Raw genomic sequence first — 22,696 nt, 5'->3', positions numbered from 1 at the left:
AGAGAATCTGGGCAGCAGAGTGAAGTATAGACTGAAGTGGGGAGAGACAGGAGGCTGATGCAGTAATCCAGTTGGGATATGATGAGAGATTGCACCAACAAGGTAGTGGTTTGGATGGACAGGAAAGGGTGGATCTTGGCAATGTTGTGAATATGAGACCGGCAGTTTCGGGTGACGGATTGGATGTGTGGGGTGAATGAGAGAGTGGAGTCAAGGATAACACCAAGGTTGCAGGCTTGTGAGACAGGAAGGATGGTAGTGCTGTCCACAGTGACGGGAAAGTCAGGGAGAGGACAGGGTTTGGGAGGAAAGATAAGGAGCTCAGTCTTGGACATGTTGAGTTTTAGGCGGAGTTTTAGGTGGCAGGTGGATATCCAGGTGCAGATGTCCTGAAGGCAGGAGGAGATACGAGCCTGGAGGAAGGGAGAGAGAACAGGGGAGGAGATGTAGATTTGGGTGTCATCTGCATAGAGATGATAGTTGAAGCCGTGGGAGTGAATGAGTTCACCAAGGGAGTGAGTATAGATGGAGAACAGAAGAGGACCAAGAACTGACCCTTGAGGAACCCCTACAGTTAGGGGATGGGAAGGGGAGGAGGAGCCTGCGAAGGAGACTGAGAATGAACGGCCAGAGAGATGAGGAGAACTAGGAGAGGACGGAGTCTGTGAAGCCAAGGTTTGATAATGTGTTGAGGAGAAGGGGTTGGTCGACAGTGTCGAAAGCAGCTGAGAGGTCGAGGAGGATTAGGATAGAGTAGGAGCCATTGGATTTGGCAAGAAGGAGGTCATTGGTGACCTTAGAGAGGGCAGTTTCAGTGAAGTGGAGAGGACAGAAGCCAGATTGGAAGGGGTCCAGGAGAGAGTTGGAGTTGAGGAATTTGAGGCAATGAATGTAGACGACTTGCTCTGGGAGTTTGGAAAGGAAAGGTAGGAGGGAGATAGGGCAATAACTGGAAGGGGCAGTGGGGTCAAGAGAGGGTTTTTTAGGATAGGGGAGACGTGGGCATGTTTGAAGGCAGAGGGGAAGAAGTCATTGCAGAGTGAGCGGTTGAAGATGGAAGTTAAGGAGGGGAGGAGGGAAGGGATGAGAGTTTTTATAAGATAAGAGGGAATGGGGTCCGAAGCACAGGTGGATGGGGTGGCACTTGAGAGGAGGGAGGAGATCTCATCTGAAGATACTGCTGGGAAGGATGGGAGAGTAGCAGAGAGGGTTGAGATTGGGGGGGGGGGGGGGGGGATGGAGAGTTGATGGCACTGTTGACGGCACTACCATCCTTCCCATCTCACAAGCCCGCAACCTTGGTGTCATCCTCGACTCTGCTGTCTCGTTCACCCCTCACATCCAAGCCGTCACCAAAACCTGCTGGTCTCAGCTCCGCAACATTGCCAAGATCCACCCTTTCCTCTCCATCCAAACTGCTACCCTGCTCATTCAAGCGTTCATCCTATCCCATCTGGACTACTGTATCAGCCTCCTCTCCGATCTCCCATCGTCTTGTCTCTCCCCGCTTCAATCCATACTTTACGCCGCTGCCCAGATTGTCTTTGTCCAGAAACACTCTGGGCATGTTACTCCCCTCCTCAAAAATCTCCAGTGGCTACCAATCAACCTACGCATCAGGCAGAAACTCCTCACCCTCGGCTTCAAGGCTCTCCATCACCTCACCCCCTCCTACCTCACCTCCCTTCTCTCCTTCTACAGCCCTGCTCGCACCCTCCGCTCCTCTGCCGCTAATCTCCTCATCATGCCTCGTTCTCGCCTGTCCCACCGTCGACCCCCGGCCCACGTCATCCCCCTGGCCTGGAATGCCCTCCCTCCCCACATCCTACTGAGAGCTCACCTCCTCCAGGAGGCCTTCCCAGACTGAGCCCCCTCCTTCCTCTCCTCCTCCTCCCCCTTCCCATCCCCCCACCTTACCTCCTTCCCTTCCCCACAGCACCTGTATATATGTATATATATATATATATATATTTGTACATATTTATTACTCTATTTTACTTGTACATATCCTATTTATTTTATTTTGTTAATATGTTTTGTTCTCTGTCTCCCCCTTCTAGACTGTGAGCCCACTGTTGGGTAGGGACCGTCTCTATATGTTGCCAACTTGTACTTCCCAAGCGCTTAGTACAGTGCTCTGCACACAGTAAGTGCTTAATAAATATGATTGATTGATTGATTGATTGAGAGGGGGGAAGGATGACTTTGGGGAGCTCAGACCTGATGGTGTTAATTTTCCTAATGAAGTAGGTGGCCAGATCCTTGGGGGTGAGGGATGGAGGAGGGGAGGGAACAGGGGGCCTGAGGAGGGAGTTAAATGTCTGGAACAGCTAATGGGGGTGATGGGCACGGGTGTCCATAAGGGAGGAAAAATAGTTTTGCCTGACAGAGGAGAGGGCAGAGTTAAGGCAGGAAAGAACAGATTTAAAGTGAACAAGGTTGGCCTGGTGTTTAGACTTTCGCCAGAAGCGTTCAGCAGCTTGAGCATAAGAGCGAAGGAGGCAGATAGTGGCAGTGATCCAGGGCTGTGGGTTAGTTGGTGCGAGAGCGACGAAGGGAAAGGGGAGCAAGCGAGTTCAGTTGAGTAGAGAGGGTGGAGTTGAGAGCAGTAAAATGGTCATCAGGAGTTGGTAGAGAGGATAGGGAGGCGAGGTGGGGTGTGAGAGAGATGGATGGGTTTGAGAGAGTGGAGGTCTCTGTGGGGGAGTAATACAGATTTACAGGGAGGAAGAGTGTGAGAGAGGAGGTAGGTGAGAAGGTTATGGTCAGAGAGAGGGATTTCAGAGTTGGTGAGCGTGGAAGTAGTGCAGCGGTAAGAGATGATGACATCGAAGGTGTGACCAAGTTGGTGAGTGGGCGAGGTGGGGTGGAGCAGGAGGTTGGCAGAGTCAAGGAGTGATACTGGACCTCATTATTAGCAGCAGTGGTGACATTTATTGAACACATACTGTGTGTAGAGCAGGGAACAGTGCAAACAGAGAACTAATGTGGCCTGGTGGAACTAGCACGGGCCTGGGAGTCAGAGGACCTGGGTTCTAATCCTGGCTCTGCCACATGTCTGCTGTGTGACCTTGGGTAAATCACTTCACTTCCCTGTGCCTCAGTTACCTCATCTGCAAAATGGGGATTCATTCAATCAATTCGATTGAGAGTTCACTGTGTGCAGAACACTGTATTAAGCACTTGGGAGAATACAATATAAACACACATTCCCTGCCCACAACAATCTTACAGTCTAGAGGATTAGGACAATGAGCCCCATGTGGTACATGGACTTTGTCCAGCCTGCTAATCTTGTATCTACCCCAGAGCTTAGTATAGTGCCTGGCATGTAGTAAGCACTCAAAAAATCCCATTAAAAACCCCCCCAACAAACTACAAAAAAACCTATATGGGACCATATGCTAAAAGTAGCACACCCAGTCCCTGCCTCCAAGGAACTTAGAAGTCCTAAAGGTATGATGTAGTGGATAACGCACGGCCCTGGGAGTCAGTAGGTAATGGGTTCTAATCCTGACTCCACCACTTGTCTGCTATGTGTCCTTGGGCAAGTCACTTCACTTCTACAGGCCTCATCTGTAAAATGGGGATGCAGACTATGAGCCCCACATGGGACAGGGACTGTGCCCAACCTCACTTGTTTGTATCCACCCCAGCACTTAGTAGAGTGCCTGGCACATAGTAAGTGCTTAACAAATACCATTATTATTTAATTATTGAGGACCCACTGGGGACAGTGTACTATACTAAGCACTTGGCAAAGTACAAAAGAAGCCAAAATACGCTCCTTGCCCACAGTGAGCTTACACTCTAACAGGGAAGCTTACTATTCATTCAGTCGTATTTATTAAGCACTTACTGTGTGGAGAGCACTGTACTAAGTACTTGGGAAAGTACAATACAAGAATAAAGAGTGACAATCCCTGCCCACAACGAGCTCACAGTCTAGAGGGATCTAGACTATCTAATGAGAGGCAGGCAGACACAGATAATATACATACAATATAGACAAGAGGGAAAACATAGCCATAGCGTGGCTTAGCGGCAAGATCACTGGCTTGGGAGTCAGAGGTGGATTCTAATCCGGGCTCTACCACTTATCAGCTGTGTGACCTTGGGCAAGTCACTTAACTTCTCTGTGCCTCAGTTACCTCATCTGTAAAATGGGGATTAAGTCTGTGAGCCCCACGTGGGACAAACCTGATTACCTTGTATCTACCCCAGTGCTTAGAACAGTGCTTGGCACATAGTAAGCACTTAACAAATACCATCATCATCATCATCATTATTATTATATCAGACTTGGCTATTATTACTAGTTCTGCCCTACTGACTGTGTGGCTTGGGACATATCACTTCATCACACTGAGTCTCAGTTTCCCCATTTATAAAATGAAGATCATAACCCCCATCCCTTCCTATCCCAAAGGGTTGTGAGGAGAAGAGAAAATAATGCCACCTGACATGACAAATGAGCCCTGGCCACTGCAGGGGCACAGGGCGGGCAGAAGCCCCTGGACAAGTTAGCCGCAAACCCACTCCCCAAACCCTGAGCTTGTGGCAACCAGAACAGGGGCCGTGCGAGGGCAATTTGCCGGCCTTCATCTGGTTCTCGTTCAGCCTCCTGGTCGCCTAGCTCCCCGCCTGCGGCCTTCTCACGGTGTGCTCTGTGCACCCAGGAAGAGCTCAATATTCATTCTTTCAATTGTATTTACTGAGCACTTACTGTGTGCAGAGCACTGTACTAAGCGCTTGGGAAGTACAATAAAGCTCAGTAAATTCCACTGATTGATTGATTGCTCTTTCGTCCTGTTTGCGGGAGCGGTGAGGTGCCCAAGGACTGTCCCTTCTAAGTACAGTGAAATTCACATATTTTACTGTCATACTTTTGATTGTTGAATGTAACCTGCTCTTATTGTTGACTGGAAATATAATCTTATTGCGGTCTGTGTTCTGTCCTCCCCTCACTTAGACTGTGAACCTCTTGGGGACCAGGGAATGTTCATTCATTTGTTCATATTTATTGAGCACTTACTGTGTGCAGAGCACTGTATTGAGCACTTGGGAGAGTACAATACAACAATAAACAGATGCAGTTAATCACAGTTAGTAATGACAGCAATTATAACAGGTGCAAAAGCACTTTGAATTAAGAGTTTTTTAAATCCAAGATATCTTTACTATTATCCACAGGCTGCGGTCCCTTTTCTAACTCCGATCATCATTTCCTAAATGGTTTGTTTTCCTTTCCTGCCCATCCTCCATTTGCAGTCCAGATAGCCCTACCCTCTTGGCTTCAGACAGGGACTCTCCCAATCTGTTCTTTGAATTCAGAGGCCCAATTTCACCATCCATTTGCCCTTCTGTTAAAGATGTGGCGTGTGGGTAGGTCATGTTTGCCTTTGCATTGGGTTATTTTGGACTTTGTATTCACACTACAGATTCTGGAAAAGGGTTTCTAGTCAGCTACCTGTCAGCCTCATGCCTCCATTTCCATCATAGGTGATGGAGGCCAGAGGATTCAGAGGCACCTTTGTGCCTGTGACGCAGCCTCAATCCTGCAGCCAGGGACGACTACACAGAGGCTGATGGTGTAGTCAGTTGTCTATGTTTAGCATTTCTTCATCCTCCATATTTTTCCACTCCATGCCATTTTGGTCACTTGGGAATTGTCAAGTAGACTAATTGACTAATAGAATAGTCTCCAGGTGTCTTGATTCTCTGAAAGCAGCCCTGGAAGATTGGAACTGGGGGGCTTAAGAAGGAGCATGGTTGAGTGGGACAATTTCAACAGGTGAGGAAACCAGCTGTTTCAGTTAGGGACTCTGTTAAGAAAGGAGACTGATGGATTTTTTCATAAGACAGAAACTCTACGGGCAAGTGTAGGTGCTGGGGACCACTAGCTTGACCATTTGAATGGTATTTCTGTTGGGAATTTCAGTAGGTTTGCTTCTTAAAGGCAGGCGTGGATGCTGAACCAATGTTCAATTCATTCAATTGTATTTATTGAGCATTTACCGTGTGCAGAGCATTGTACTAAGCAGAACAATGGAATGAAAGTGATTTTTACTTTCTGTAAAAGGATCAACCACCATCCACAAGGGAAAGGAGGAGACTAAAGCAATCCCAAGAAGAGTGGCTTCCCTGTGGTAACCTTTTCTTAATTCTTGGGTGTGTTGATGGGTCCATTGTCCATTTTTATCAGCATGACTTAGTGAAAAGAACATGGGAAGGGGAATCAGACGACCCAGATTAGAAGGGTAAACGAGGGCTCAGTCAGGGAAGCCTTTTGGAGGAAATGTGCTTTTAATAAGGTTTTGAAGGTGGAGAGAGTGATCATCTGTCAGAGACTTGTTATGGGCAGGGAATGTGTCTGCTAATTCTGTTGTATTGTAGTAATAATATTAACAATAATAATAACTGTGGTATTTAAGTGCTTACTACATGCCAGGCACTGTACTAACCACTGGATTGGATACCAGCAAATCAGATTGGACACAGTCCCTGTCCCACATGGGGTTTACAGTTTTAATCTCCATTTTACAGATGAGGCAACTGAGGCACAGAGAAGTGAAGCGACACAGCAGACAAGTAGCAGAGCCGAGATTAGAACTCAGGTCCTTCTGACTCCCAGGCCTGTGCTCTATCCCCTGTGCTACGCTGCTTCCCTTTGTACTCTCTCAAGAACTTAGTACAGTGCTGTGCACATAATAAGAGCTCAATAAGTATCATTGAGGCGTTCCAGGCCAGAGGCAGGATGCGGACAAAACATCGGTGGTAAGCTAGACAAGATCAAGGTACAGTGAGTAGGTTGGTGTTAGAGGAGCAAAGGGTGCAGGCTGGGTTGTAGTGGAAAAGCAGTGAGGTAAGGTAGGAGGGGGCAAGGTGATTGACTGCTTTAAAGCCTTTGGTGAGGAGTTTTTGTTTGATGCAGAGATGGATGGAAAACCACTGGGGAAACATGGACTGAAAGGTTTTGTAGGAAAATGATCCCGACAGCAGAGAGAAATATGGACTGGAGTCGGGAGAGAAAGGAGGCCAGGAGGTCAGCAAGGAAGCTGATATCCTGCCTTGATTAGTGCATGATAAATCCTTGGATTAACATGGAAGCATTTGGATGGAGAGGTAAAGGTGGATTTTAGCACTGTTATGAAGGTTGAACTGACAGGATTTGGTGACATACTGAATATGTGGGTTGAGCTAGAGAGATACAGCCTTGTGAGACAGGGAGGTTAGTGCTGTAAGCTCGTTATGGGCAGGGACCTGTCTGCTAATTTTATTTTGTTAGTATGTTTGGTTTTGTTCTCTGTCTCCCCCTTCTAGACTGTGAGCCCACTGTTGGGTAGGGACTGTATATGTTGCCAACTTGTACTTCCCAAGCGCTTAGTACAGTGCTCTGCACACAGTAAGCGCTCAATAAATATGATTGATTGCTAATTGGTCTGCACTAAGTGCTCAATAAATACCACTGATTGAAGCTTATGAGAAAGTCAGGGAGAGGACAGGGTTTGGGTGGGAAGATAAAGAGTTCTGTTTTGGACATGTTGAGTTTGAGGTGCCAGAGATTTCTTGAAGGCAAGAGGAAATGTGAGAATGCAGGGGAGGAGAGATATTAGTGATATGGAACTACATTCTGGAGGGGCAGGAACTATTTCAGGTCCTAATGGTCCGTTTAGAAAACTGAGCCTACAGTGAACTGGCTAAAAAAAAAAAAACCCATCAAAAAATTTTTAGTACGCTGTTAGTCCCACAGAAGGAACAATCTAAGAATGAGTACTGAAGATAATGCCAGTCACTCCAGACATGAACTTATCTGTATTTCTAATCACTGCCTTATCTTGGTTTTCCAAGTGGCTTCTGCTCAAGTGGAGACATGGCAAGCCAGAGAAGATGCAGTCCACACCTGAAGGGCATTTGCCTAGTGCCTGCCTCCATTGCCTGGTTAGTGTCTCCACTGTTTGACTATGGTCCATCTCCTCCACAAATGTGCAAGAATCTCCAAGCTCAGATTTGCATGCAACACAAAGTGTGTGCCGTTGCAGTTTTTTTAGATCCTAGAGTGAGGAGAGCAACTCGGAGTGTAGCGGAAGGAATGAAGTTACATGTAGCCAACCCTCCTGGGGCTGCCTGACAGTCTTCTCCAGACTCAAGTAATCCAGATGGGAACTTCTGAAATTTTCAAATCCAGAGATGTAGAAAGCCCTACCTTGTTTGGAACAAGTGGAGTCTACTATGCTAATTATCCTGCTTCACAATTTTTTTTTTAACCATTCATTCATTGTCATATTTATTGAATGCTTACTGTGTGCAGAGCACTGTACTAAGTGCTTGGAAAGTACAATATGGCAATAGAGACAATCCCTGCCCACCACAGGCTCACAGTCTAGAGGCGGGGAGACAGACATCAATACAAGTGAACAGGCATCAATATAAATAGAACTATAGATATATACATAAGTGCTGTGGGGCGGGGAGAGGGGAAGAGCAAAGGGAATGAGTCGTGGTGACGCAGAAAGGAAGACGAGCTGAGGAAAAGCAGGGATTAGTTTGGAAAGCCCTCTTGGAGGGTGCACCTTCAGTACGGCTTTGAAGGGGGGAAGAGTGATTTTTCTGGCAGATTTGAGGAAAGAGGGTGTTCCAGGCTAGAGGTAGGACATGGGCCAGGGGTCAGAGGTGGGATTGATGCACAGTGAGGTTGTCATCATAGGAGCGGAGTGTGTGGGCTGGGATGTAGAAGGAGCGAAGGGAGGTGAGGTAGGAGGGGGCAAGGTGATGGAGAGCTTTAAAGCCAATAGTGAGGAGGTTTTTTTGGAGCTATAATCAGGAGTCATTTAGTAGAGCAGGGAATAGATGGACAAAGAATGCCTAGGAAATTGGATCCAACTTTTTGTGCACTAAATGCCTTAGTGACAGTTTAAGCCATTTGGAAAAGGTGCTGTGGCTGGGACAAAGTAGAAGTGAAGGGCAGGTGCTAGGTCAGAGAGGGTGGCATTTCTGGTTCAGAGAGTTTGCAGATGAGGACCAGTGAAATTTGCTTGAAGCAACATGCACTCTCCCAAGTGCTTAGTACAGTGCTTTACACACAGTAAAGTGCTCAATAAATACGATTGAATGAATGGTTGATAGAATGTGAACTGGTGGTGGTGGTAATAGTAGTAATAATATGATTTATTAAGCACTTACTGGGTGCAGAGCACTGTATTAAGTGCTGGGAAAGAACATTTAGTTGGGAATTAAACATGGTCTCTGTCCCTCAAGGTGCTCACAAGTCTCAAAATAAAAACGGGAAGAGGGGCCTGGTGACAGATACATAAGGAAAGATGAAACAAAACACAAAGTCCTAAAAAAAGATTAGTAGGGTACTCTGAGCTCCTTGTGGGCAGGGATTATGTCTGTCAATTCTAATGTATTGTTCTCTCCCAAGCACCTAGTACAGTGCTCGGTACCCAGTGAGTGTTCAGTAAATATCATGGCTAGAGGAACAGAATTTCAGGCTCTTCGCAGCTGAGAGTCCATAGACACAATTGCGGTCACAGTGACCCAGAGGCAGATGCCACAGTCTTCCTGACTTTTGTGGAGATGGCACCAGGCTGAGGCTGCTTTTCTCTGTCCCTCCACGGTGCTGCAAGACAGCTCAGGATGGAGGCTCCTCAGCGACGAGGAAGAGAGTCTGTGCCAGTTCCGGGGAGGCAGCATGGTGGTCAGGAAAAGGGGGATGCCGAGAGCCCTGAGAGATGTGATCGAGGGGGTAGCGGGCACCAGGAGGATGTTGGTGGAGAAGTCCGGGTGTGATCAGTGGCAGCTAAAGTTCTCATGGGCAGTCCGTGGTGCACAGGGGTTTGATAAACTGGTTTGTTAGATAGTCCATCAAATATGTCTCTGTGTATCTATCTATCTATATATAATGTGTGTGTAGATAAAGACAGAGAAAAAAATTTTGGTGGGGAAGATATTTCAGAGTAATGGTTAAAAATGAAGTACCTTATCTGTGCATTTCAATTATCAATGGCCTCCCTGGTGACTAACATTATTGATAATCAAGTGCTGGTATTAGACAGTCTTTGGGTAGGGAAGGACGTGAATGCTGACATTTAAAATTGGACATGTACTTTTCTAGTTTGAATCTTTCCCCAATTTATATTGTGTGAAAGTTGTCTTCAGTAGTCAGGATGAAATCATTAGCTTAAACTCTTGTTATTTAAATGGAAAATGTCAGCAGATAGAGGAAATGTATTCTCTCGTCTATTTGGACTATGTATATGGTAAGGGATTATTTCCCTCTCAGGGTCACATCTGGAGAGTTTCCAGTACTCTACCAGTCTTGACTACAGGAGGGAGAGTTAAGCAGAGGCATGGCTCTCCCCACCTCAATCTATACTTCACTCTGCTGCCTGGATTATCTTTCTACAGAAATGTTCTGGGCATGTCACCTCCCTCCTCCAAAATCTCCAGTGGTTGCCTATCTACCTCCGTACCAAGCAAAAACTCCTCTTTATTGGCTTCAAAGCTTTCCATCACCTTGCCCTCTCCTACCTCACCTCCCTTCTCTCCTTCTACAGCCCAGTCCGCACACTCTGCTCCTCTGGTGCTAACCTTCTCACTGTACCTCGTTCTCACCCGTCCTGCTGTTGACCCCTGGCCCACGTCCTACCTCTGGCCTGCTCTGCACACAGTAAGCGCTCAATAAATACGATTGAATAAATACGATTGAATGAATGGCCTGGAATGCCCTTCCTCTTCAAATCTGCCAAATGATCACGCTTCCACCCCCACCCTTCAAAGCCCTACTGAAGGCTCACCTCTTCCAAGAAGCCTTCCTAGACTAAGCCCCCCTTTTCCTCAGCTCCCTCTCCCCTCCCCATCACCCCGACTTGCTCCCTTTGCTCTACCCCCTCCCTGCCCCAAAGCACGTGTATACATGTACGTATCTATAATTCTATTTAAATTAATGCCTGTTTACTTGTTTTGATGTGTATATATCTATAATTCTATTTATATTGATGCTATTGATGTCTGTCTACTTGTTTTGATGTCTCCCCCCTTCTTGACTGGAAGCCTGTTGTGGGCAGGGATTGTCTCTATTGCTGAATTGTACTTTCCAAGTGCTTAGTACAGTGCTTTGCACACAGTAAGCGCTCAATAAATGATTGAATGAATGAATATCCATTCCATCCCTAGCCTGGGCAGTGGCTAGTGAGTGGAAGGCAATCTGCTATGTCAAAACACACCTGAGCTGAGCAGCAGCAGCATGGGAGAAAGTCAAGGGCAGAGACTCAAGTTTACTGCACGGAAGGAGGCAATGGTAAGCCACTTCCCTATTTTTACCAAGTAAACTGTATGGATACACTACCAGAACGATTGCAAATGGTGGGGTGTTCTGGGAGAGATATGTCCATGGTGTTGCTGTGGGTTGGAGACAACTCAACAGCATAAGACAAGGGATTATTTGGTTTTTCTGCATGTTGTCTTTCCTTTTCTGTCAATCATTCATTGTCATAGTTATTGAACGCTTACTGTGTGCAGAGCACTGTACTGTTTGGGAAAGTACAGTACAACATCATGCAAGTCACCATGCCTAGCTCCAAAAAGATCAGGTTGAAGTTCTAAGGGTGGGTATAGTTCTAGGACTCTTCCTTTTCTTCCACTCCCTTCATGTTGCCATGACTTATTCCCTTTATTCATCCCTCATCCCAGCCCCAGAGCATTTTGTACATTATCTATAATTTTATTTATATTATTGTCTCCCCCTCTAGACTGTAAGCTCATTGTGGGCAAGGAATGTGTCATGTTGTTATATTGTACTCTCCCAAGCACTTAGTACAGTGCTCTGCACACAGTAAGTGCTCAATAAATGTGATTGACTAGAAAAAGTGTATGATCTTATGGAGGAAGATGATGAACTAGAGGAGGCAAGTGTCTCTATGGCCTGGATGGTTTTGTTTTAATTCTTTCCCAGGAGAGGAGTATTTTCCAGTTGCTTGCTCTACTGGAAATTGAATTTGGTGCAGGTCTCGACACTTCAGAACTTTTCTTCTTTAAAATGTGGGATTTTTAAAATGTTTTATCAGTCAGAAAAAAGCAGAACTACCTTTTAGTCTTTAATAACTGAACAAGTAATTTTTTTCCATACTGTGGGGGAGTTTAGCATATTTGACCACCTCATCTTAAGCACCTACTTTCTACTTGCAGTTCACTCTAGAAAAGCAGTAGCTTAAATTTTAGAGTATAATAAAACAGTACAAAGAGATTCAGATGGTAAAATTCTTTGGTGTCAAGGATAGTGATGCAAGACAGCAGGAACAAGTATTTTGATTGTCTTAATGTGCCTTATGAGGGAGCAAGGCATCAGCAGCAAACAAAATGTGAGTTGTTGAATTGACCCTAACATCAGGTGGGTATCAAAAATGGAGTCTCACATAGCACGCCTGTAAGTCACAGAAAATAACTTTTATTTGAAAAGTGTCATCTAATTTGAAATTCATTTAAAATTACACAAAATTGAAGCAGTGTCCCTTTGGCTTTTTATGTAGCGTATATACATTTTGTTTCAGGAAATCTGACTAGGCATTCCTTTTGGAATGGATAATATATGTCCTAAGCCCAAGTCTTTTTACCTAAATGGGACATACTTTAATGTTTGTCTATTGAAAAGGAAAATCTAGCCAACCCTTTTATTTAGAGAGTGCTTAATAATGGTTTTATAAAGAAAATAATTGCCATTGAGATCATCTGTATGTTTATAGTATTGGTTAGCATGATTGTAATTGTCCTGTACACTGTTCAAGTATTCAGAGGAGACTGGGCAAATAGGATGCCAGACCAGGAGCCAGTAGTCATCGAGGGGATAGGGCTTTTGTTTCCCATTATATGCTCTCATCCATCCCCCTCTCTTATTCTGCCCCTCTGCTGTTAATCAACAAATGGGCTTCCAAGGTTCAGAGAGGATAGGTCAGTCTCCTTGACCACTCAGCCCCTGATCTGTATTAAACAACTGGGTTTGAAACAAATGCTGCTAAGTTAGCAGTGACTTGATTATAATTGTGAAGTGGGAAGCTTGCTATAAAGTCTGGAAAGAAATTCTAGAATCTGAGGATTCACGGTTTGGGAGCAACCATTGCTTCTGTTGCCCGTAGATTCTTCCTTTTAAATTTACCTCCTAACATCAGCCCCTCTCCCCCATCAATCTTTGCCTCATCTCCCTACCTCCAATTCGCTCACCTCCTCTCCTTCCCTACCCCATCTCTGCACCCTACAACCTATTTCTCACATCATCCTGTCTCCAATGTCCCCAACAAATTGCCTAGAGCAAAGCTGTGCCTGGGCATTATGGAGTAGAGTCCAAACTGCCATGCTTTGGCGAAGCCATGCCAGGTCAGAGGTACTATGAGCATTGTGCACAGGCAAATTCACAAGAGTCAGCCCTGGGGTTTCAACAGTAGGAAGCAGGTGGACTTTGGCCAAAAAAAAAAAAAAAAAGAACCAGACTTGGGAAGGGGGCAAATTCTGAATGGGTTAGTGGCAATCAGGCCAAGGTGAAAGTGACATGGTCAAGGAATGAGGTTGCTTGGTGGACTAGGCTGGGCCACCAAATATGCAGATTCCCACTCTTAGTTCTGCACTGCCAGTACTGAATTTATGAGAAAATTCTTCACTTTTAGCATCTCCTTTTTAAAAACACTCCTGCTGTTAGCTCACAAACAGAACCCCAGAATATATTGTGGGCAATGAGACAAGAAGACCCCCTCTGTGTTTTACTTCAAAAAAAAGTATGGAATTAAGTTTAAGATTTTTGCTAAGGTATAACTCTCCGCTTGTATTTTTCAGCAAAGCTCAATATTAGAACTTGCTTTTGAATCTCCTGATTTATTTTTTTCCTCCACATCACTTATTTCTGGTTACAGTCTGGCTTCAAAACAAAACATCCCATCCCCATCCCACCCGCGCCTTACCTCCTTCCCTTCCCCACAGCACCTGTATATATGTATATGTTTGTATGGATTTATTACTCTATTTATTTTACTTGTACATATCTATTCTATTTATTTTATTTTGTTAATATGTTTTGTTTTGTTCTCTGTCTCCCCCTTCTAGACTGTGAGCCCACTGTTGGGTAGGGACCGTCTCTATATGTTGCCAACTTGGACTTCCCAAGCGCTTAGTACAGTGCTCTGTACACAGTAAGCGCTCAATAAATATGATTGATTCCATCCTATTTATAGCCCTCTTGATTTTCTCCTCTGTAATGACAGTAAGTGAACTTTACAGATTTATAATTTGTGTTTCTGGCTCCTCAGAGTTGTGAATACAGCATTCATTTGCAAAAGGGGCTACAGCACCTTATTGTGCTAAAAATTTTATATTTCCCCTGCTGAAAACTTAATGCAACTACTGTATGTTTCTCATTCCTTAAATCACCCTGACCCTTAATATCAACTCTAAGTTACTGGAAGGAAAACCCCCCTCAAAAACTAAGTAGTTAGGAAACGATAGCTTAGTATAAGCTTCTCGTCCAGTCTTGCCTGTACACCCATTTATAGTAACAACGTACAATAAAAAAAAAAACCCCACTGGTCATTCAGTGATGACATTTTTATTGAAAAAACACTTCTAGCACAGGGAAGCTTTAAGGTTTCACAAAACATAGTTTATAAAATATTCTGGAAGGTATTCTTTCCTTCACTGTTCACATGAACGTAAAACACAGAGATGAACTACAGGTACACTTAATTTTAATATTTTTCTTTCAAGGCCGAAAGTATTCATTAACAAAAACCCAAATGTCTGTAGCAAACTATATAAAACACTGAAACTAAAGAAAGCGCTGCATTAAATTTGAATGCTTTTTTTACATGATTTATGAAAAAGCTTAGTGAAAGAATTGTATAGCTAACAAAAAAACCCAAATAGTCAAGCTGCGCCGTAAAATATCCCTTTCGCCTACAATTTTCTTTTTCGTTCCACTGCTAATTTCCTTTGCAATCTGAATCCTGGAAATTGTACTACTAAAGCTCCCTTTTTGACTGCCTTTTGCTTTTTCTATCCACGGATTTTTTATCTTCATATCCTGAATCTTGAACAGGTAGCCATTTTAAGGGATGCCGGCGATACATGGGCCATGGAGGGAGCGTCAGCTAGGAAAGAAGAGGAAAAAGGTTGGTTATCTTACCCCAAAAGTCCAAAGTAGCATTGTTACTCCTCTGCATGGACACACCAGAAACTGTTCATGATTGACAGCCTTTGAGCTAAGGATGTGTATGATCAATCTCTATAGATTGATTGCAGCTGAGGGGAAAAGGGACCTAGACTGAATCTAGGACAGATGGAAAAATGAAGGGGGGGTTATTCAGAGTGTAAGAAAAAACTAAAATGGTAATATTTTCAAGCACAAGCTGAAAGGGGTGAGCATGCACAAAGACCCACCTTTACTGACTCCCATGCCCAATGCCCTTGCCAGTTGTTTCAGAGATTTAAATCCCTCCTCAAACCCCCTGTCCCCCAGCCTCCCCCATCTCTTTCCCCTAATGACATGGCCATGGACTTGGAGAAAATTGAAACCATTAGGGGTGAATCTCCCCTGCTCCCCTCATCCCTTCCTCCTTCTGCCCCTTATTCAACCCTCCTCCTTATTCAAACTCCTTGGGCAAAGTGTCTACGCCCGCTGCCTCCACTTCCTCCTCTTCAATTTTCTCCTTGACCCCTTCCAATCTGGCTTCTGCCTCTTTCACTCTACCAAAATTGCTCTTTCAAAGGTCACCAATGATCTCCTTGACAAATCCAATGGCCTCTACTCCATCCTAATCTTCCTCGATTTCTCAGCTGCCTTCAACACGGTCGGCCACCCATTTCTGGAAACATTATCCAACCGTGGCTTCAATGGCACTGTCCTCTCCTAGTTCTCCTATATTTCTGGCCATTCCTCAGTCTCTTTTGCAGGCTCCTCCTCTGCCCCCCACCCCCAACTGTGGACATCCCTCAAGACTCAGTTGTGGGTCCCCTTCTAGTCTCTATTTAAATCCACTCCCTTGGAGAACTCATTCACTCTCATGGCTTCAACTAACATCTCTATGTGGATGATTCCCAAATCTATGTCTGTAGCCCTGATTTCTCTCCTCCTCTAAAGTCTCTACATCAAATAGAAAATCCTGACCGTAGTAATTAAAAGCATTCAGTCACCTCACCCCTTAATACCTTACCTCCCCGATTTCCTAATACAACCCGGCCCACACACTTTGCTCCTCTAATGTCAGCCTACTCACTGTACCTTGGTCTCGTCTATTTTGTCGCTGACCCCTCGCCCATGTCCTGCCTGGAGCCTGGAATGCCCTCCCTCCTCATATCTGTAAAATGGGGATTAAGACAGCCCCATGTGGCATATGGACTATTCCAACTTGATTAGCTTCTTTCTACCCCGGTGCTTAGTTCAGAGACTGGCACACAGTAAGCGCTTAAATACCACTGAGTGCAAAGCACTGTACAAAGTGCTTGAGAGAGTAGAAGCAAGATTTGCATTTACAATCTAATAGAGTGGACAAACAAATTAAAGTGCTAAAGATAGGGTACAGTTGATGCAACTGGGGTATTATGAATTGAGCGGGGCAGGCTACGTGGAGGAGGTGGATTTTTTTTTTTTTTAAGGAGGTTTCTGAAGGGGCGGGAGGGTGATCTGCTGCTTTGAGGTGGAAGTTAATAACCATTTCGGTATTTAAATGCTCACTGTGTGCCAGACACTGTACTAAGCACTGCAGTGGTTACAAGGGAATTGGGTTGGGCACAGTCCTTGTCCCATGTGGGGCTCACAGTCACAACCCCATTTTACAGAGGCCGTAACTGAGACCCAGGGAAGTGAAGTGACTTGCCCAAGGTCACACAGCAGACAAGTGGCAAAGCTGGGATTAGAACCCGAATCTTTTGACTTGCAGGCCCAGGCCATACTGCTTCCCTGACTTAATAAATACCACTAATGATGATGACCCAGTGACAGAGCAATGAGACAACTGTCAGAATCATGGAAATCTTTGTTAGCCTAGGGAGAACACTGACTTTGATCTGGTTGGCTTTATTGTGTCCCATCTGATGGTCTTATTACCTACCTCAGTGTTTAATACACTGAGTGTAATATAATTATTTATTGCTGGAAGTGTCCAACAGTGTCATGCAACAATAAACAGCTAGTAAGTGCTAAGAGACTGTGTATAGTTTCTTACCACGCACGAAACAACAAATCCAGCCATCACTATGGAGACGGTCCAACCAAAATCTTCAATCAAATAGCCATAGATAAAACCAATTACCTACAAAACAGACGGAGACGGCATCAGCAATAGCCCAACCGGAGAAAAGGACAATGCAATTCGGAGGATACTTACGGCCGAAGTCAGAATGATTCCCTGAAATATCTGCTCGGCTAGTTTCTGACCCTTATAATCCTGTGAGTTTTAAAACAGGAAAAAAAAAAAGGATCACCGATCGCCCTCCAACGACTCCCTCCCTCCTTCCAGCATCCCACTGGGAAGGGAGGGGATGAAGAGAGAGGCTGGGCAGGGTCGGGGGCAATGGGGGGGAAAAGGGGGCAGTGTGTGTGTGGTAACGCAGACAGGGGCGAGATGATGGCAGGCACTGAGGTAAGAAGGAAAGGGACGATCCCTGTTTCCCGCTCACCATCTGCGTGGGGATTGAGCTCAGGATTCCCAACATGGTGCTGGAGTTGGATGGAGCAGCGAAGTGCGGGGCCCAAACGAAGGACGATCTTAATGCCGACGTCGCACAGAAGTGGAAAGCGGAAGCAGACGTTGGCGCGCGGCCGGAAATCGGCCCGCGCCGCAGAGGCGGGGGGGAGCGACTCCGCCCCTTCCCTGCTGTGTGACCTTGGGCCAGTCACTTCCCTTCTCTGGGCCTCAGTCCCCCCAGCTGTACAGTGGGGATTAGGACTGTGAACCCCACCGGGGACAGGGATTGTGTCCAACCTTGTATCTGCCCCAGTGCTTAGTACAGTGCCTGGCATTATTACTCTATTTATTTATTTATTTTACTTGTACATATCTATCCTATTTATTTTATTTTGGTAGTATGTTTGGTTTTGTTCTCTGTCTCCCCCTTTTAGACTGTGAGCCCACTGTTGGGTAGGGACTGTCGCTATATGTTGAGCCCCTTCCTTCCTCTCCCCCTCGTCCCCCTCTCCATCCCCCCATCTTACCTCAATCAATCAATCAATCAATCGTATTTATTGAGCGCTTACTATGTGCAGAGCACTGTACTAAGCGCTTGGGAAGTACAAATTGGCAACACATAGAGACAGTCCCTACCCAACAGTGGGCTCACAGTCTAAAAGGGGGAGACAGAGAACAGAACCAAACATACCAACAAAATAAAATAAATAGGATAGAAATGTACAAGTAAAATAAATAAATAAATAGAGTAATAAATATGTACCTCCTTCCCTTCCCCACAACACCTGTATATATGTATATATGTTTGTACATATTTACTACTCTGTTTATTTATTTATTTATTTTACTTGTACATATCTATCCTATTTATTTTATTTTGTTAGTATGTTTGGTTTTGTTCTCTGTCTCCCCCTTTTAGACTGTGAGCCCACTGTTGGGTAGGGACTGTCTCTATATGTTGAGCCCCTTCCTTCCTCTCCCCCTCGTCCCCCTCTCCATCCCCCCCCATCTTACCTCCTTCCCTTCCCCACAGCACCTGTATATATGTATATATGTTTGTACATATTTATTACTCTATTTTATTTGTACATATCTATTCTATTTATTTTATTTTGTTAGTATGTTTGGTTTTGTTCTCTGTCTCCCCCTTTTAAACTGTGAGCCCACTGTTGGGTAGGGACTATCTCTATATGTTGAGCCCCTTCCTTCCTCTCCCCCTCGTCCCCCTCTCCATCCCCCCATCTTACCTCCTTCCCTTCCCCACAGCACCTGTATATATGTATATATGTTTGTACATATTTATTACTCTATCTATTTATTTATTTATTTATTTATTTATTTTACTTGTACATATCTATCCTATTTATTTTATTTTGTTAGTATGTTTGGTTTTGTTCTCTGTCTCCCCCTTTTAGACTGTGAGCCCACTGTTGGGTAGGGACTGTCTCTATATGTTGAGCCCCTTCCTTCCTCTCCCCCTCGTCCCACTCTCCATCCCCCCCATCTTACCTCCTTCCCTTCCCCACAGCACCTGTATATATGTATATATGTTTGTACATATTTATTACTCTATTTATTTTACTTGTACATATCTATCCTATTTATTTTATTTTGTTAGTATGTTTGGTTTTGTTCTCTGTCTCCCCCTTTTAGACTGTGAGCCCACTGTTGGGTAGGGACTGTCTCTATATGTTGAGCCCCTTCCTTCCTCTTCCCCTCGTCCCCCTCTCCATCCCCCCCATCTTACCTCCTTCCCTTCCCCACAGCACCTGTATATATGTTTGTACATATTTATTACTCTATTTTACTTGTACATATCTATCCTATTTTATTTTGTTAGTATGTTTGGTTTTGTTCTCGGTCTCCCCCTTTTAGACTGTGAGCCCACTGTTGGGTAGGGACTGTCTCTAGATGTTGCCAATTTGTACTTCCCAAGCGCTTAGTACAGTGCTCTGCACATAGTAAGCACTCAATAAATACGATTCATGATGATGATCCCCGTTTTCCAGATGAGGTAACTGAGGCACAGAGAAGTTGTGACATTCATTCGTTCAATCGTATTTATTGAGTGCTTACTGTGTGCAGAGCACTGTACTAAGCACTTGGGGAGTGCAAGTTGGCAACATATAGCGACGGTCCCTGCCCAACAACGGGCTCACAGTCTAGAAGGGGGAGACAGATAACAAAACAAAACAAAAATGTGGACATGCCCAAAGTCATACAGCTGATAAGTGGCAGAGCTGGGATTAGAACCCATGACCTCTGACTCCCAAGCCCAGGATCTTTCCACTGAGCTACACTGCTTCTCTTATATTGCCCCAGTTACTGATAAAGGATTTTTCACTTGCTGGTTCTATTCTAGTTGATAATAATCAGTTATTATTGTGATAGGCTATTATCTAGACTGATAATAATCAGTCTTCTAGACTGTGAGCCCGTTGTTGGGTAGGGATTGTCTCTGTTGCTGAATTGTACTTTCCAAGTGCTTAGTACAGTGCTCTGCATACAGTAAGCGCTCAATAAATATGATTGAATGAATCAGGTGACCATTACCTCTGTATATAATCCTTCAATTTTGCCCACACCCATCTAACGTATGTGTCTGTCTGAGAGTTGTCTTGTGCTTTTGGAGATGATGTTCCTGACAGGGAACTTCATCCATTTGTGTGGGTGTAGTTGAAAAGACTAATTCATGACTGATCAACCCTTCCATGCTGCGGACTCATAGTGAGTGTCCTCTAATGTACTGATGCTTCTGCTCTTTGCAGCACTTGGGTGCAAATGACACCTAACACCACACTTTCAATAAGTCTTTCATAATTTGGATGAAATCAAGATCCTTCTAGATGATTGATTCCCTCCCTTTTCATATCTGACAATTAATTATTCTCCCCCTTCAAAGCTTTTTTGAGGAACACCTCCTCTAAGAGGCCTTTATTTATTTATATTAATGTCTGTCTCCCCCTCTAGACTTTAAGCTTCTTGTGGGCAGGGAATACATCTGTTATATTGTGTTGTACTCTCCTAAACGCTTAGTACAGTGCCCTGCACACAGTAAGCACTCAATAAATACAATTTATTGATTGATTGATGCCTGCAAGTGTGGTCACTCCTTCAGTTTTATACAAGACAGCGGTTTCCAGCTGGTCTGTCCCTCATCTGGTCTTGTCTTATGCTGTCGAGTCATCTCCAACCCATAGCGAAACCACGGACAAATCTCTTCCAGAATGCACCACCTCCATCTGCAATTGTTCTGGTAGTGTAGCCACAGTGTTTTCTTGGTAAAAATATGGAAGTGGTTTACCATCGTCTCATTCCGCGCAGTAATCAATCAATCAATCATATTTATTGAGCGCTTACTGTGTGCAGAGCACTGTACTAAGCGCTTGGGAAGTACAAGTTGGCAACATATACAGTCCCTACCAAACAGTGGGCTCACAGTCGAAAAGGGGGAGACAGAGAACAAAACCAAACATACTAACAAAATGAAATAAATAGAATAGATATGTACAAGTAAAATAGAGTAATAAATATGTACAGACATATATACATATATACAGGTGCTGTGGGGAAGGGAAGGAGGTAAGATGGGGGGATGGAGAGGGGGAGAGGAAGGAAGGGGCTCAGTCTGGGAAGGCCTCCTGGAGGAGGTGAGCTCTCAGTAGGGCCTTGAAGGGAGGAAGAGAACTAGCTTGGCGGATGGGCAGAGGGAGGGCATTCCAGGCCCGGGGGATGACATGGGCTGGGGGTCGATGGCGGGACAGGCGAGAACGAGGCATGGTGAGATTAGCAGCAGAGGAACGGAGGGTGCGGGGTGGGCTGTAGAAGGAGAGAAGGGAGGTAAGAGGGGGTGAGGCGATGGACAGCCTTGAAGCCAAGGGTGAGGAGTTTCTGCCTGATGTGCAGATTGGTAGCCACTGGAAATTTTTGAGGAGGGGAGTAACATGCCCAGAGTGTTTCTGGACAAAGACAATCCGGGCAGCAGCATGAAGTATGGATTGAAGTGGGGAGAGACATGAGGATGGGAGATCAGAGAGAAGGCTGATACAGTGAACTTGAGTCTCCACCCTCGACTCTCTCCCATGCCGCTGCTGCCCAACACAAGTGAGTTTTGACTTGTAGCGGATTGTCTTCCGCTAGCTAGCTACTGCCCAAGCTAAGAATGGAATGGGTAGGCCTCTGCTTGACTCTCCGTCCTGTAGTTGAGAGTGGTAGAGAACTGGAAACTCTCCAGGTGAGACCTGAGAGGGGATTTATCTGGTACCTGTGGAGAATGAGGGGGGAAAGGGTCAGTAAAATGATGTCTGGTATTCTTGAGCTCTGTCAGGGGCCACCCTGAATACTCTGTCCCCATTTTAGGAGATTTAATTGGACTGGCCTGATTTGCTCTTCACAAAACCACGTTTGTTGTCTCTTTTTTGGTGGTTAAGGGTGGATCGCTTTGGAATTTGTCTAATTGTTTCCCCAATTTTTGTTGAACTTCAAAATGCAAGTGGCAGGTCATACCCCTCTAACAATTAGTAGTGAGGTGGTTTTTAAGAATAGAGGTGCTAATGAACCCTTCTTTATCAGTAAAATCGGAACTGCAAGGAAAACACGGAGAGAAGCAATCTATTATAGACCTGCACCCCGAAACTCAAATAAACCTCATTGTTTCCCCAATTCCAGCACTCTGATCCTCCCGATTTGGGCCAAGAGGCAAAGGTAGGGACAAGGACAATCCTCCGGGGAGGGGGAGAGAGTGGGGAGAACAGTGGGGGAGAAGGGATGAGGAGGGAGGGGGGAGAAGGGGAAAGAGAGGGAGAGAAAGAGAGGGAGGGAGAAGGGAAAAGGGAGGGGGGAGAGGAAGGGGAGGAGGAAGAAGGGGAAAGGGAGGGGGAGAAAGAAGAAGGGGAGAGGGAGGAGAGGGGGAAGTGGGAGGGGATAGGAGAGGGAAGGGAGAGCAGGGAAGGGAGGAGGGAGAGGGAAGGGAGGAGGGACAAGGGGAAAGGGAGGGAGGGGGAGGGGGGAGAGGGAGGGAGGGGGAGGAA

The 22,696-nt window shown here is 45.2% G+C and overlaps 1 protein-coding gene across 1 annotated transcript; it reads right to left on the bottom strand.

The window, feature by feature from the left end:
- Window positions 1-14,574: 14,574 nt before the first annotated feature.
- On the bottom strand, window positions 14,575-17,805 carry LOC119950410 (signal peptidase complex subunit 1-like). The gene is made up of 4 exons (XM_038772781.1): window positions 17,659-17,805; window positions 17,367-17,426; window positions 17,205-17,291; window positions 14,575-15,131 (listed from the first exon to the last, which is right to left on the bottom strand). Exons 1-4 carry the CDS (start codon window positions 17,692-17,694, stop codon window positions 15,003-15,005), a joined length of 312 nt encoding a protein of 103 aa, XP_038628709.1. The 5' UTR covers window positions 17,695-17,805; the 3' UTR covers window positions 14,575-15,002.
- Between the last annotated feature and the right edge of the window lie 4,891 nt (window positions 17,806-22,696).

The sequence above is a fragment of the Tachyglossus aculeatus genome, chromosome X1, assembly GCF_015852505.1.
Source record: "Tachyglossus aculeatus isolate mTacAcu1 chromosome X1, mTacAcu1.pri, whole genome shotgun sequence".
Classification (NCBI taxonomy): Eukaryota; Metazoa; Chordata; class Mammalia; order Monotremata; family Tachyglossidae; genus Tachyglossus; species Tachyglossus aculeatus.
This window is presented reverse-complemented; position numbering and strand designations above follow the sequence as displayed.